This window comes from Alternaria metachromatica, assembly GCF_023757995.1.
Source record: "Alternaria metachromatica strain BMP 0045 chromosome Unknown scaffold_7, whole genome shotgun sequence".
Lineage (NCBI taxonomy): Eukaryota > Fungi > Ascomycota > Dothideomycetes > Pleosporales > Pleosporaceae > Alternaria > Alternaria metachromatica.
In genome coordinates, this window is record NW_026055498.1 from 845,734 (window position 1) to 862,012 (window position 16,279).

General features: G+C 53.6%; 3 protein-coding genes across 3 annotated transcripts; 2 read left to right on the forward strand and 1 right to left on the reverse strand.

Moving 5' to 3' along the window:
- Positions 1–1,256: 1,256 nt before the first annotated feature.
- J4E83_004277 (uncharacterized protein) lies at positions 1,257–1,867 on the forward strand (the record flags this gene model as incomplete). Its single annotated transcript, XM_049331206.1, has 3 exons — positions 1,257–1,298; positions 1,347–1,610; positions 1,661–1,867. 3 exons carry the CDS (start codon positions 1,257–1,259, stop codon positions 1,865–1,867), a joined length of 513 nt encoding a protein of 170 aa, XP_049189752.1.
- A 7,851-nt stretch (positions 1,868–9,718) lies between these two features.
- Positions 9,719–11,837, reverse strand: J4E83_004278 (uncharacterized protein; the record flags this gene model as incomplete). The annotated part of the gene is made up of 2 exons (XM_049331207.1): positions 9,719–11,093; positions 11,293–11,837. 2 exons carry the CDS (start codon positions 11,835–11,837, stop codon positions 9,719–9,721), a joined length of 1,920 nt encoding a protein of 639 aa, XP_049189753.1.
- Positions 11,838–13,292: 1,455 nt separating this feature from the next.
- On the forward strand, positions 13,293–15,341 carry J4E83_004279 (uncharacterized protein; the record flags this gene model as incomplete). Its single annotated transcript, XM_049331208.1, has 1 exon — positions 13,293–15,341. One exon carries the CDS (start codon positions 13,293–13,295, stop codon positions 15,339–15,341), a length of 2,049 nt encoding a protein of 682 aa, XP_049189754.1.
- Between the last annotated feature and the right edge of the window lie 938 nt (positions 15,342–16,279).

Here is a 16,279-nt window from a genome sequence, read left to right on the forward strand (position 1 = left end):
CTTTATGGAGTTGATGTATAATGTCTCCTCATACAAGGAGAAGACTGAACACTCTAGGGCCTACGCTGAAGTTAGGTCAACTCCTTCGCATGTTTCTATGCTGATGTAGGCCGCAGGCCCGTTCAGGTTTTCCTTGCCTGAGGTGATATGTGAATATGCTTGCTGAGGTTTGATGTTACTAATCCACCCCACCTTGGGCAAAGTCTGCGCGCATGGATCTCGCGTTGGTAAAACAACGCGACTGCACGACGGCACGAAGAAGGTTTCTGAAAAACGTCAACATTGCGAAAGGACCGAGTCGCCAACAAAACACATCCGCTACGTTTCACGATATCAGGCAAGACTATAAAACGCATAATTTGCAACAGCATCTCCTTGCGAGATCCTTTCAATCCAAAAGATAGCATAATCCATGACTGACTGGCCCGCGCTGCTCGTGCGAGGACGATTTGCAAACATGGTCCAACCGCGTCACACAACAGTTCGCACGGAGCGCAACGATGGCGATCACGTCGTCGATCCGGGGAGCGAGTATCCGCAGATCCAAACCTCCTCCACGTGCAAAACCAACGTCAAACCTCATGTCGTCAAGACAAACTTTGCATGTCGGCGACGGTCCAGAAGCCACAGCGCATGTCATAGCATGAGGTGTTACGTAGAAGACTGCAGTAGCCCCCTCGGAGAAAAGAATTAGGGTGACGGTGCGGTCATGCGAGCGAAGCGCTTGGGGGCGTCAGCAGTGGCTGATAGCGCTGATGAACATCCCTGTGCCGACTTGCATCATCGTTGTTGTTGCGCAGCAACCAGGAGAACAGCCGCGTAACAACGTAGAATCATATATAGTATTCGAGCAATGCACGTGCGAACGACGGCCTTTATCGCAAACAAACACCACGCAGCAATTCCAATTCCATCGTCCGTCAAAGATCCGCACGTCGTGATCGGCGCTACCAACAAGGCAAGTACCGATAGTTCCGGAGGTGGAAGCGACGATTGGACCCTCATACGTCACTGCCGGTCGCCCAGGGTCCTATGACGCTGCCACAAAGACCCGCTTCCTCCCGCCAGCCGCCGACTGCTATAATTCTCCAGCCCCAGCCCAGCCCTTCTGCAGCAGATCGCCTTCATCTACAGCAGCCACCCGATTCATTTCATCCCCACCGCAAACCTAACGCTTTGCTAGAAACGACGAACTCGACTTCGTTTACATCTATACATCACCCAACCACCACATTTTCTATATACACATCAGCAAAATGGTGTCAAGAGCTGTTTCCATGGGCCTTCGCGCCTGGCAGGTATGTTGTGACATTGACTCATCGAAGAACCTCATTAACATCGTATAGTTGATCTGCGCCATCCTCGTTACCGCATTCATGGGCAACAACATCGCCCGCGCGTGGAACGGAACCCACTCCATCATCAACTACTCACTCTTCGTCGGTGTATGGTGGTTGTTCACATTGCTATACTTCCTGCCCACGTCCTTCATCGAGAAGTTCAGCATTCCCATCGTGGACATTGCCATGGATGGACTGAGCGTCCTCTTCGGTTTCTGCGCCGCCGTCGCGCTTCCCGCATACATTGGCGCACACAGCTGCTCGAACGCCGTAAGTTATCTATGATCTCTCCGCTGAGCGCACAATTTAACATGTATCAGGGATACACCCGCTCCAACAAGGTCCTCAACAGCTCCGCAGACACCGAGCAGAACTGCCGTCAAGCCCAGGCCACCACCGCTTTCCTCTGGTTCGGATGGGCCGCTTTCGTCGCCACACTCGCCGTCAACATCATGAACGGACGCGGCAGCGGCGCCAACCTGCGCGGTGGCATCCGTCGCGGTGGTCCCTCCATGAGCCAGGTTTAGAACACCTACAAGTCTTACTCCGACGCTTCCTGGAACACACGATCAGATGTCAGCGGCGTCTGAGCCTGCTCGCAACAAGTCGCGCAGCGCTACCTGGAACATGTATGATACAAAGGTGGATAATATATCGTGCTTGATGCCGATGCTGGATGGAAAGGGGAAGCTTTTTAGGATACCAGTACACGTGTACGACCGTTATGCGGCGTTTGCATTGATCTTTAGCGATTGTAATAATACTATAGTTAATGATATGGAATTACGATACCCAACATCATCTCAATATTCAACATTCTCTCTTGGAAGAGTTTGTTCATCATGACGTCATCTCCTTGGTTTTGATCGGCGATATCCATCTCAGCATTACAGCCCCCTTGGCATCACTCGCTTTCCATGTGTCTTACAGCCGGCCTACCCGTCAGACGTGCGCAGGTTTGTCTCGATCTCCAGAGCATTCTACGATATTGTTCTGAGTTAGTACTGAAATGACCGTACCAAAATCGACAACACCGACTCAGCCAACAAACACTGACACACTCGATGCGACTCTAACATGAATTATACAATTCACCAAACCCGCCACTTCATACATCCGTCCCTTCATCTCACAGGCAAACCCTCCCGCCAGACCAACGACACGTCCTTTTTATCAACCGCAAAACCTCTCATACCCTTAGCCTTAATCCCCAACACAGTTCCCTCGCCCCCCAGTCCATCACCACCCCATCTCCTCCCCCCTCTCTCCCTTCCCAATACCGTCCCTCCGTCCCGCAAGCGCATCTCTCTTCCAAACCTGACTCTTCGGCCACACGACAGCGCACGTAGGCCTCGCTCTACCAGCCGCCTGGACGCGCTCAAACGTCGGCGACGTCTGCATCGTTGGTTTTGCACCCCGGCTGAGCGTTGGTGTGGTGTCTATGTCCGGGGGTACCGTATCATCCTCTTCCGGGGGTAGGTTCGAGGAGTACCGCTTTACTGCGGAGAAGAGGATGTAGGTAGTGACGCAGAGGAAGATCGTTGTGCGATAGAAGTGTGGGAGAACGAGTATTTTGGGGAGGAGAAGGATGAGAGCGAGGATGGAGGTGGTGTGCAGGAAGTAGGTTTTATGTTGATAGAAGAGGGTGGAGATGGAGATGTAGATGTTGTCGATGTCCATTTCGTGGCTTTGTGGGTTGGGATTACGAGCTACTACCACACGTGTAGATACTTACGATATCGCAAAAGAGCGGTGCCTATATGTGCGAGCCAAATGAAAGTTTAGTGTGGTACAGTGGACGAAAGGAGGGGTGGTTTCCGTGTATTCACTGATGAGATGCGGTGGTGCCTTCGTGTCGGGAGAGGCCAGAAGCTACTAGACGGTATAAGAAACATTTGGAGCGCTGTTTGGAACTAGGGGGAGGCACATATCGCGTGGAAGAATTTGAATGTCAAGATCTAGAGGTTTGCGAGAGCTGGCGACAATTGCTACGTGCGAGAACGAGATGATGCTGGTCATGTTGTAGTCTTCCAAGATTGTGTATACTTCAGCTCGCGGGGAACTAATGAGCTCATGCTCGCTCGCCGTTGATGTGGAACAGCGACGCCTAGGAGAACTTCTGTAGACATGTTTTTTGTAAGCAGGCTGGACAGTTATCACATACTACACATTTTCAAACATGGAACACACAACATATACAATCAGAAAGTTTGTAGCTGAAGCAACGTTCAAGTATATTTCTAATAAATATACATATTGAAGGAAGTATATCTCAAGAAAGAAACGACGCCAAAACGCCGATGAACCATCCATAAGTTCAACCCCATCCCCCCATGAAGACGAGAGAAAATACCCTCAAGCCCACAACGCCAAATCACCAGGGTATAAAACACCCACCCACATGCACCCAACGACAAGACAAGCGAGCAAGCAATCTACTCGCTATCATCGTCGTCATCGAAGCTAGGTTCAGAAGCCTCATCCGACTCCGCCTCATCATCACTAACCACATACTTCGCCGGCTTAGCAGCGGCCCTGCGACCAGGTCTCGCAGCAGGAGCGCGAGACTTTGGCTTAGGAGTCGGCTCATCCTCGTCCTCGTCAGACAGGATGTCGTTGGCAATAGCATCTGCATCTTCCATCTCCTCATCCTCGTCAGAGTCGATGGTGATCTGCTTCTTAGCCTTGGCAGCCGGCTTAGCAGCTTCAGCATCTTTGCCGTGTTTCTTCGCGTAAGCCTTTGCTGCGGGGCTCTGGGCAGCGGGCTTCTTTGCGACGGCCTTGGGCTTGGGTGCGGGCTTAGCGGCTGCGGCTTTGGGCTTCGCGGCGGGTTTGGTAAGTCTGCTGGCGACGGGTTTCTTGACACCGAGATCGAAGTCGTCCTCGTCGGAGCTCATGATTGTGTCGTGGATGTTGCGAGGGGGAGGACGTTGAGGTGAAGACTGAGGCATTAGACCTTCGTAGTTTGTGGTGTCGCCGTCGATCTCGATGGGCTCGATGGGGCTGTTCTTCTTTACGGGTGCTGCTGGGCGCGCAGTAGTGGTAGCTTTGAACATGGGAACGCCGTTCGTACCGGATCCGATGGTCTTGACCATGCTGCTAACATCGCCGAGGAGGTCATCGTCATCATCGTCATCGGAGTCGCTGCCCATGGTGTACTTGGGTGCCTGCTTCTTTGCGCTGCGAGCAGTACGCGAGGCAGTAGTCTTGGACGGCTCCTTTGCAGCCTCCTGGGCGACTGCAGCGAATACGTCCGAGTCTTCATCGTCCGATAGCGGATCCTTCTTGATGGGTTTTGCAGCAGCTGGGCGGCCCCGTTTGGTTGCAGCTGGCGCTGGTGCAGAGTCTGCGGAAGCTGATCTACCATCTTCTCCGCCTTCCGTCTGGGGCGTCTCCTCCTTCTTCTTGACAAGATGGGTGAGCAAGGTACCCTGCTTCTGCGGCGCGGTTGAGCCGAACGCAGTGCTGCTCTTGAGAGCTTCTGCTGCACTAGGCTTCTTGACTGGTTCCTGCTGCAGATAGCTAAGCAGCCCCTCCTTCTTCGGCTTTGCCTTCTTCTTAACCGGGCCAAAGTCGGATCCGGAGTCGTCCGAGTCGCTTCCATCTGCCTTTCTCTTCTTCTTTCCCTTGCCCTTGCCGCCACCGATACCAAGCTTGGCGGAAGGTCGGCGAGTGATGGCAGCGATCTTCTTCTTGCGCTTGACCTCTTCATCCAGCTGGACATTCCATTCATCCATGAAGGCTTCAAGGTCGACAGTCCAGATGTCCTTCGGTGATAGCTTGATGAGAGTGTCGATCTCATGTTGCTTCTCGCCGATCTGCTTCAGAAGCTTCTCGACACGCTCTTGGGTCAAAGACCAGATAGCCATCTAGAAAACGTTAGTCTTGGCATTGAGGGAAGGGTTAGTAGCACTTACACCTAGCAGATAGTCGTAATCGTTGGCGGACACTTCTGTCTCAACATCTTCTGAGTCATCCTCCTGAACATCCTCGACCTCACCAGCAGCCTTAGCATCCTCGACCTTGGGGAAGGGAGTGAAGCCAAGCTTCTTGAGCTCTTGAACAAGCACAGTCTTCTTCTTCTTTGACACGATGAGCTTGCCGTCGATGATCATCTGGATAAACCTGGCCTGGTTGGTCATCTTCAAGTGCTCCTTCTCCATGACCTGAAGTTGATGCTGCTTTCGCTTCTCGTAGTATCGCAGACGGACGTGGTAGAACTCCTCGATGATATCGAGAACGCTTGCATACTTGTGGATGCGACCGTGTGCGTCGAAGGCGACCAAGTTGCTAGTCGACTGCGGCTTGAAGAGCTTGAACATCTCTTCGAGGCCCTTGGCAAGAGCTGTTGCCATGTATTTGTCTTCCATCTTGATGATGAAGTGAACGCGGTCTGGCGTGTTGTAGTCGATGTAGTCCTTGATGTATGAAGGGCCCTTCTCGGCCTTGATGATCTCCTCGAGCTTTTCCTTGAAGTCCTGTGTCCAGTAACGAACTGGCAGCTCAGTGATCTCAACCTCGTTGTCACCAGTTTGTCGAACAACTCCAGTGAACTGGTATCGATCAGGACCGAGCACTGTCGTTGTACCATTGAAGCCCTTGTACCACGGGATCATTGGAAGCATATCTTCCTTGGTGGCGCCTGGCTGCATGCGACGCTTGATGTTGTCGATAATATCCATCGGGTTGAAGTTGGGGATTTCGGAGCTCCAACCAGTACCGATACCGCTCGAACCGTTGATGAGAATCGTGGGCAAGATCGGAACAAACATCTCAGGCTCGATCTTGTGGCCATCTGACTCACCGTATTTCAACAGTGCGTCATCGTGGCCGTGGAAGATTCGTCGCGCAAATGGCGACAGGCGAGTGTAGATGTACCTGGCGCTGGCAGCATCGGCACCACCCTTGAGACGAGAACCGAAGTTACCACTGGGTTCCAGGTAGTTGATGTTGTTGGTGCCGACAAAGTTCTGTGCGAGGTTGACAATGGTTCCCTGCATAGAGGCTTCACCGTGAGCGTAGTCGGTGGATCCAGACACGGAACCAGCGAGCTCAACGACCTTGACATCCTTCTTGATGTTGCGCCTGAAACAGGTGTACAGGACCTTGCGCTGACCGGGCTTCAGACCATCGATAACCGAGGGAATTGATCGCACGTTATCAGCCATGGAGAAGAGAATCAACTCTTTGTTTACGAAGTCGTCGTACGAGATATCGGGAGTGGTGAGATCGAGATGCTGACCGGGCACGAAGTCGCGCAGCCAGTCCTTACGAGCATCAGCCTTCTTTTTGGAGAAAGCGAGCTCGATAAGCTTCTCTTCCTCTTCACGCATGACCTGGAAGCGCTTCATGTGGGTGTCGAGATCCTTGAAGTAGATCTGGGCATCGGGGATGTCACTGGTACCCAATCCCTTGTAGTACTTGTGATCCCATCCCTTCTCGTGCTGGTGCTGCTCTTTCCACTCCTCGTACTCAGGCATGGAGAAGAAGCTCTTCATACCGCGCGGGTTCTTGGGGTCGCCCTTCCAGACCTTGACGATGGGCGTGATGAACTCCAAGAGGAAGCCGGGAATCTTGAGCAAGCTCGGGAACTGGCACTGGAGGAAGTTGATGAGTAGACCCTTGATATGACTACCGTCGTGATCCTGATCCGTCATGATCATGAGATGACCGTAACGCAAGCTCTTCATGTCGGCGACCGTGTATTCCTTTTTATGTTGAAGTCCCATAAACTTCTTGATGTTTTGGATTTCGGCGTTCTTCATGATCTGGTCGACAGTGGCGTCTCGGACGTTGAGGAGCTTACCACGAAGCGGGAAGACACCAAACAGATCCTGGTTGACTACGGCACGACCAGCCAAAGCAAGTACACTGGCTGATTCACCCTCAGTGAGGATGAGCGTGCAGAGATGCCCGTCCTTGGTTCCTGCCTTGTTGGCATCTGTGAGCTTGGCGTTGCTGATACGGTTGCGCTTGTTGCCGTCGGTCTTCTTCATCATCTGGTCGGCCTTTTGCTGCGCAAAGTGCATGATGTTCTGAATGACCTCCGTCTTGGCGATGGCGTTCAGGAACTTGTCACTGAGGACCGGCTTGCTACCGAACTGGCTGGCCTTGGTCGTGAGCTGCTCCTTGGTCTGCGATGTGAAGGCCGGGTTCACGATGGAACAGTTGACGAACAGGAAGAGATGGTTCTTGATCTGTGCAGGCTTCAGCTTGACAGCTGCCTTGTTCTTCTTGTTGACAATCGCCATGAGCTTATCGATGATCTGGTCGGCGATGTGGTTAACGTGGGTACCACCAGACGTAGTCGCAATTGAGTTGACGAAAGAGACCTGGTTGAAGGAACCATCAGACACGGCGAAACCAATGTCCCAGCGGTCAAGCTTGTCTGTGATAATGACGTCCTTCTCCTTGTCGTCCTCGCTCTTGCCCTGGTCGCGCGAAATCGACTTGGTATACATCTCCATGTACTTCGCGAATGACGAGATCTTGATGCGGTCGCCGTTCAGGTAGACCTTCATGCCCCGAAGCGTACCAGCCATGTCGTAGGTCCTGCGCTTGATGATGGCCTCGAAATCGTCGTCGATACCAGCCATTCCGAAGCGAGCATAGTCGGCCTTCCAGCTGACCTTGGTGTAGTCGTCCCCCTTGATGTCGGTAATCTTGGCCTTGCCCATCTTGCTCATGTTCTCAGTCCAGGTCTGCTTGTACTTCTTCTTTTGTTTCGAATCGACCGTCTCGACTGTGAATTCGGTACTGAATACGTTACAAAGCTTGGCTCCGTAACCGTTGCGGCCACCCGTGACTTTCTGCTGATTGTCGTCGTAGTTGGAGGAGGTGAGGAGGTGACCAAAGATCATCTCTGGTACATATATGCCGTGTTCCTAGTCGGGTCAGTAGTGTATTTGGCTGGGGTTTGAAAGCGACTAACTTTGTGAATCTCAATTGGGATTCCCTTGCCGTCGTTCTTGATGGAGATCTCGCCAGACTCGCGGTCGACCGTAACCCTGATCTCGCTCATGTTCTTGTCGTTCTGCTTGTTGTCGGCCGCGTTCACGAGGATCTCATCGAAGATCTTGTAGAGACCGGGGACGTAGGAGACGTCGCGGAACTCCATCGACTCGCTCTCTGAGTTGTACACCCACATCTTGTCCGTCTGGCGCTCTACGGAGCCGATGTATGTGTCCGGGCGCTTCATGATGTGCTCCAAATGCGTCAACTGTATATGTGTTAGCCAGTGCTTTGCTACCCAGACCTCGCGCACTCACCATCTGGTACTTGCTGCTGGCACCGCCCTTCTTGGGCGCCGAGATTGGTACATCGTCGGCATCTCCGCCGAAGCTCTCGTTCGCAATGTCTGCGAGAGGTTTGCCGCTGGACTTCTTCGGGGCTGCTGCCTTCTTAGCTTTCGGTGGCGTGTCGTCTAGGAGTGACTCGTCGTCGTTCACTGGGTCCTCAGCCATGTCGATATCCGAGTTCTCATCGTCCGACACGGCCTTGGCCTTCTTCTTGGGCGCGGCCTTCGCCTTGGGCTTTGCAGCCGCGCCGGCGGGCCGTCCTCGAGGTTTCGCAGGACCTGCTGCTTTCTTCGTTGCTGCTGCCTTGGGCTTTGCGGCAGCCTTGGTAGCCTTTGCCGGCTTCGCGGGCGGCGCGAAGTCAGAGCTGGCGCCCTCGTCGAATACGGAGTCGTCTATTATTGAGTCGTCCGCCATGGCTGTGATGGTGTCCCGCAGGACCAAAGGGCGAAATTAAAGACGATAAACGCTCTATCTCGTGTAAAGTAGGCGATAGGAGCGATAAGAAGCAGCGAGTGTAGACGAAAGGAAGGCGTGGTGGTGAGAAAGCAAAAAGTGGAGGCGTGTTTTGTTCGAGGAGGGTCTGTGTTTACGCGTTGGCGTTGCCAAAGCGAGACGCTGCAGGGGACACACGCTAGCTGTCACGCTAGTGCGGGGCTTCCATCACCCTCATTGGGTGAGGACCGCTGACAGTGAGCGCGTCAAACGTCTCAATCTGCGGGGAGTGGTGACTGATGAAAAGACTGGTGAGGTGATGGGAAAAGTAGACGAGAGAGAGTTGTATATGGAGTTGCTATCTCTGCGTACGGCTATCGTCTAAGGCCCACGTAGCGACCGGTGAGAGACCGGACTGCACCTTGCACAGGTGAGTCCAAGATGCTGACTCTACGATGTCTTTCGTCGTCTTGAAGACACTAAGCCTTGCGCTGAGGAGATGTGTTGAGCAGCTGTAGTGGCAGGATCATGCCCAGGTGTTGCGGGTGAGCAGGTACACGCGATGACTTGAACGATAGTAGCAATGAATAATTTGCGTGGTGAGTGCAAGTACATGTCGAGTAGGCAATATGGAATTGTTTTTTGGTTCTACTCGTACATCCACGTCTCGTCGCTTTGCCCATTCTCCGTTGTCTGCGCTCTGGCATACAGACATCTTACTATCTGCCCATCTTCAAACACAGGCACAACGTCTTTCTCTACTACCTTCATTGCCCACATGATCATCCTCGCGCCGAGGTTATCTGTGCGTCCTTTGATGAACACAGGCGTTGCGCTATCGGCTGGCTGATTGACAAACGTCATACCCAAGTCGTCGAGTATATCCGTCGGCGCGGCGTTCGCATCTGCAGATGGGAGATGCACGAAGTCGCCAAGGTTTTCATCGACGAAGGTGTATGTATCAACGTCTTCAATGCCGTCTTCGAGTGTGGGAAGGGTGTGTTTAGAGCACAAGTCGTGCATTAGAGTAAAAACCTTGACATCGTTTGTGTCTTGTGTAGTCAACATCAACGACAACAGGACGGTCAGTAATACCGTCCACTCCAGACCTTCGTTTTGTTGACCTTGAATACCATGTTTATTGAGAGCGCTTGAGAAGGTCTTCGCTGGTTCTGGAAGGTCGGTGCTGAAGGCTGCCAGCACATCCGATAGACTGTGCAAGGCGCGGATGGGAAGTTCAGCGTTGGGTGCGCGCAACTTGGTAATCGCATCCTTGAGCTCCTGTCGCACTGAATGGATGATCCTGGCCTGGCTGTCGCGATAAATCTTCGCATACTTTTGCTTGTCGTTTCGGGGGTTCTTCTCTATGTGCAGTGGAAGAGTACTGCACCTCTGCTCCAGCGCTTGGTGCAGGAGTACCAATACTTGCAGCGTAATTCTCGGGCCTGGTCTTGCGATGTCGATAGTGTTCACATCCACTTCAGAAGTTATGATCGTCTGGATAAAGAAGAAGTGAATAATGTAAGGCGGAACACCGCGGAAGAATGGTACGTGGTTATCGTAGCGACCGAACGGATGGTCCTTGGCGCGTAGGAAATGCTGCTCCTTGTTCGGATCGGTGGCCAGGAAATCTTTTGACATGCCAAAAGGTACATTCTCAGGGTCTAGCAAACCCAGCTGCTGTGCATACTGCTGCAGTTGCGGCTGGAACGCGAGCTTCAAAGCAAACTGCTCAATAGGGTTGTCTTCTAGGCAGAAACCATAGCCGAGGAGTAGCTCATCGTTCTGCTTAGGTGCGTAGTTGTTGAAGAGTTCTTGGCCGGGCTGAAACGACTCGCCCTCAAGGCACTTGAGCGTGAAAGACTGGTGAGGCTGGAAGTCCCATTCTACTTTGGTCGATACAGAGTGATTCAGAATATCGACCACCGGAAAGAGAATAGGTATGGTCTCTCTTTCCGGTAATATGTGGGTCGAGATGAAGGCTCGCGAAGTGAAGATGGTGGCTGCCCATAGTAACGAATCGCTGGGGATCGTTAGCAGGCTGCGCCAGAAAGCTGATGTATCGGTGTATCATGAGCCATATATGTGGAGATCTGTGTTGTTGGCACACAAAAGCACAACTCGCTTGCAGTGTCTCAGTTGTGGCAGAGGTAGTGCTGACTTTATAGTGCACGCTAGACACGATACAGATTGCGCTGAATCGCACTCGCTAAAGAACTTACAGGTCAATCTCGTCAGCAAGAGGCATACCAAGCTCTTTCATGACAGCCACAGCATTTTCCCATTGGTGTTGCAACTCAGCCTTTCTTTCCTTGGTCGCAGGCGCTAGGCTGGTACCGGTCAAAAAGGCGACATCGCTCTCGTCAAACCACAGAGGCGTAGTCATACTTTCAGGCCCTGGTAGACATGTGATGTAGGCGTGCCATGGCGACTGATCGCCCCTCTTGCGCTGTTCAATCAACAGCAGGTACGTCAGAATGTGGTCCGGTATCTTCCCCCGACACCGTTGAAGAGGGCTCTCGATGTACAACATCTCCTTCTCCTCTGGGTCTAAGTTGAGAGAAGACAGCGTCAGCTTCAATGGGCATGAAGCCACCACAGTGGAGCTCAATGGTCTCGCAGCGCGCATGTGAAAGCCATGCGAGTCGCTGTAGACGATCTGGACGTCTGGACTGAGCTGACCCCCATTTTGCGTGAACCAATTGACAAGGCTCTCAGCTGATGGATGGGCACCGAAGCCCTGGCCTGACATTTCGTCCGTCGACATTTGCACTTGTTGCGAAAGATCGCGACCCTCGCTGACACAACTTCCCTATCGTTGCGGCCGTGAGAATCGGGGGTTCTTGACAAATGGGCGAATAGTAATACCTTTCGCACGCAATGCTTTCCTGTTTCGAAGGTTAGATATCTCGGAAGTTCGGTTGAGCCGAGTGCGTGGAGGTAATGTACCCTCCAGCTGACGAGTCGGTCTCGGTGAAAATTTAGCAGCGGGATGCGGAGCACAACGGAACCGACGATCAGAAGCGAGCGGGCTTGCAGAAAGATCGTGAGTTGTAGCGGGTCGTGCAGCACGAGGTGCAGCACGGCGTAATGGTGTGCTGCTTTGTCGGTGAGGTAAAGGCTAATTCGAAACCCTCCTCGCGACGTTTATGGTACCTAGAGTTGCGTAAGCCTCAGGCGCTGCGGGGTGCCTTGTTCCATTGTTGTAGCGAACATCACAACAGCCACCCCCGAGTTTGACAAGCTTCGCGTCAGCTGCGATCTACTTTTGCCATGATGCTTCAATCTGAATCTCGTAGTCGATGGCTCCTGTGTGGCTTGGCTGACAGCGTTGTTCGCTTGAAACATCGCAAGGCTAGCCAATCGAAGCTCCGCGCGGTGTATACGAATACGCCGTGCATTGACTGCCCAGAGTTCCTTATGAAGGTTCCATGGTCACCGTGCCGCATGATCAATCTTAAGATCGTGAGATAATCAGGTATTCGGACCCCTGCGGAACGTGTCTTCTGCGCTCGCTCAAAGGTCCGCACCGAACCGAAGTGAGACCTCGCCGTCAGCGGTCTCTTTGCTGGCGATGAGCACACCGTAAGCCGCCCCCCAGCTTTTGTCCGCCGAAGCCGAGTAATCGCTCCCCGATGAAGCAAAAAGAGGGGCTCGTAGCGAGTGTGCATGATATGCACGATGGGCCAATCGTTCTAGCCCCTTGCCGGATGCGGCTTTGCTGGCGTCCCTGCGCCCACGGGACGGACGACGGTTGACTTTACCGGCGTTGGAGCCTGTGTGCCTTGTGCGTCGACGATGCGGATGGTGAGTAGAGCCCTGCCGGCCGATGAATGACCTGACGGGGGGCCCATCAGGGCGGCTTCTTTTTTGTTTCCATTTCGTTTTCTGCAATTGCATCTGCGCCGCGTCCTGAGACACTCAGCTGCACAAGCTCAAATTATAGGAGGCGATTGATTGGCCAGCCCATTCCCTGCATAAGGTCAGCCTGCTAGCTGTGGCTTGTAAGTCAGCCCCAGTTGTTCGTCGCCTGTGGGTGTGCCTATTACGCTTGAGGGGGCACGACCTCCAAACTTCAGCGCACAGCCCTTGGGGCCCGCCTTCATAAGAACAATGGCGTCCCATGCGCTGATTGCGCCTGTGTTTTCGTCATTTCCTTGTTTGCTGACGGGTCTCTCAGCATGTCACACCTGGATTGAGTGCTGGAGCAATGCTGCTGGACATGTTGACCGCCGACGCCGCCAAACACGGCCATGAAAGCTCACCACCGCGTGCAGCCTCGCCCACCACCAATGGCTCTTTCCTGCAGATGCCGCTTTCCCTTCTCGGTTCCGTCTTGCGCGGCCAGACTCCTTCACCGTCGCAGGCGACCCTTCCTTCCACCCATACCGACCCTACGACCGATGCCCCTGACACTCCCACGCGCGCCTCGCATAGGGATGCGATGAAGAAGCCGCATGACGAAGCCACCATCACCCTCGCTCCTTCAAGACCTGTCTCCTCCGGCAGCGATGCTACCAGCGTCAAGCCCAAGAAGCGAACCCCTCGTTCCAAGACCTCCTACATCATCGCCCGACCGGTAAACACTCGCTCCAAACTACACAGTCGGCAAAGAGTTGCCCTGCAGCTACACCAAGTCATTGCGTCACAGCGACCAAAGCCAGCCTATGAAGTCGTCCCTTTCTCCGCCATCCCCCAGCGAGCCTCGAGACGCCTATCCCGGAGCTTCAACACTAGGGAAAGACTGGGACCGCACGATCTCCTCATTGCGCAGGCAGAAGCGTACAACAGTCAGGATGACGAGAATAAGTCGGAAGAAGATCGCTGGGGCTCGCGCGACATAATTGGCGTCATCAGTTCACGGAAGTGCGACAGGGGGGTTACTGAGACAACGGAGATTTGCATGAACGACGGGACGAGTCGCTGGGCAGTCACCGACATGCCTAACGGAGGCTACGAGTTCAACAGTACTGACGAACATGGACTGACGCTGAAGGCTCGTTGGGTGTTGAAGCCAAACCACTCGCGCCGTGTGTCGAGCATGTCGACGACTGCGCCGCTATCGCCGGGGCTTCCTCAAGCTCCAGACGAGAAGAAGTTTACCTTCAGTACCTTGAGTGTCAACTCCAGGCGTCATCCCATCATCGCGACAATGACCCGCAGTCGCATCGATGTCATGGATACCTACGCAATCCCGTCCGCTGCCTCGCCGTCAACGCCTAGCATAACTTCCTACACCCAGTCTCCTACTACCGACACCTCAAGCATCGACATGAACACCTTCATGGACACCTTGACGGATAAGCTCCCCACCGAGACAGGCGACGCACTCCGACAATTCATCTTAGCTTCTGGCGTCTGGGTTGCGTCTAGAGAATTCACGACCGAGAGCCCCTCCTTGTCTTCGCCTCCAACCTTGACACCCTCTGCAACCTTCCGTCCATGCGCCAACCGCACATTCTCCATGTCCATGTTGGACTGCCCGCGCTCGCCATCTCCAGCATCGACTCTCGACGAGAAGCGCCGCTCGTTTCCTCGGATGTTCAAACCTAGCATGGAAAGACTGCCCCGTCGTACGACAAGCTTCACGGACACTCCTCCTTCGCCTGCGTCAACCAAAACGGCGATACATGCCTCTCCCGTACCTGTTGTCAAGACACGTGCGCGACGTGCGAACTCCACCGGCACCGCCCTGCATAGCATGACAGGGAGTATGAGGAAGAAGTACGGCCTTACTTTCGAAGACCAGACACTCGTCGAGACCCCCGAAGAGCGCACCATGAAACGCAGCGTAGAGCTTCTTCGCATCAAAGAGCTCTCACTCCCTTCACCTATAGAGCGACCGTCCGCCGAATCAACCCGCCCACTCGCTGCCGCCATCCCCTCTCCCGTCGTCATCTCCCCGTCAACCGAAGGCCCAAGCTCGCCCGCGCCTCTCCTCGCCTCCCCGCTCCTATCGCCCACCATGCCAGAAACCGAACGCTCCCGCAAGACGCAGTCCGCATATGCGCCCATCACAACAACCGGCATGTGGGATTCCGGTGTCACTGACGGACCTGGACTCAAGAAACGTCCCACAAGCATGTTTGTCATGAACGAGAAGAAGCGCAAGCAAGAGAAGAAAGGTGGGCGCAGTAAGAGCAAGGAGGGCAAGAGCCAGGCTACTACTGAGGATGGCAACGAAGGTCTTGGACTCAAGAGGAAGAGCGATTGGTATATGTACAAGATCAAGCTTCGCCTCAAGAATTGCTTTAAGAAGGAGAAGGCTTGATTTCTGTTCGCCTAGTCCTCACTCTGGCATTGGCTTTGGCATTTGGGTATAAGCATCGCTGGGCGTTTTTCTTTTCTTGGGTTAAGTTCAAGGCTGGACCTTTTGCTGGTCTGCAGTCACCACTCATTGCATTATTTCCCCCCTTTCTCTTCTTGTACATACATACACACCCTATTTCCTACGCTAGAGAGGTTTCTCCTCATCGCAAGTCCCTGTTCTTGTCTATACCCATTCCTAGAGCGCCCTGTTGGGTAGCGTGGTTCAATCGATACTTCATGTTTTTTGCTCCGTGGGTTATTTCCGATGCTCCGTGACTACTGCGTGAGGGCCTGGTGATCTTCACGTGCGTGTTCATTACGCCGAAGCTACGGGATGTGCTAATTGCCGTGGGCTAATGCAGGCTTGCAGATGCTGCCCCTTGCGATTCTCTGCGACGGAGGACTTGGCATCTTCAAGGCCCGATGCTGTCGGCCGAAGTGTCGGACGAGTCGGAGGGTTCGGATGGCGCGGAGGAATGGTTTGGCGGAGGGTGGTGGCATGACTCGTGGGAAGAGGTGGAACGAGCTCTTAACTGTTGCGTGCTACGAAACACAATGCATGTTGGTGTCGCCCTCTGTGGATACTTGTACCAGGGGTAAGACGCGCCGTGTTGGAGGGTTGAGAAGGAGACGACCATGATGGGGTGGCTCTCAAGGGAACATATTCGGCGTTTTCCCCAGATGTATTCAAGGTTCTACTTAGCATCTCACTGAAGGTAGGCAGCAAAAGCTCACCATGGAGGCGAGCCTTCACCAAAGAGGCCCCAAGAGGGTGATGTAATCTGAATTCGCGCCTACGATCCATATCTCCCTACCAAACCACCGGAGAATTAGGATGACAACTCCTCAAAAATTCCAACCACTGAATCCTCGCCTCGACCTGGAACTGCCTCCCCACCA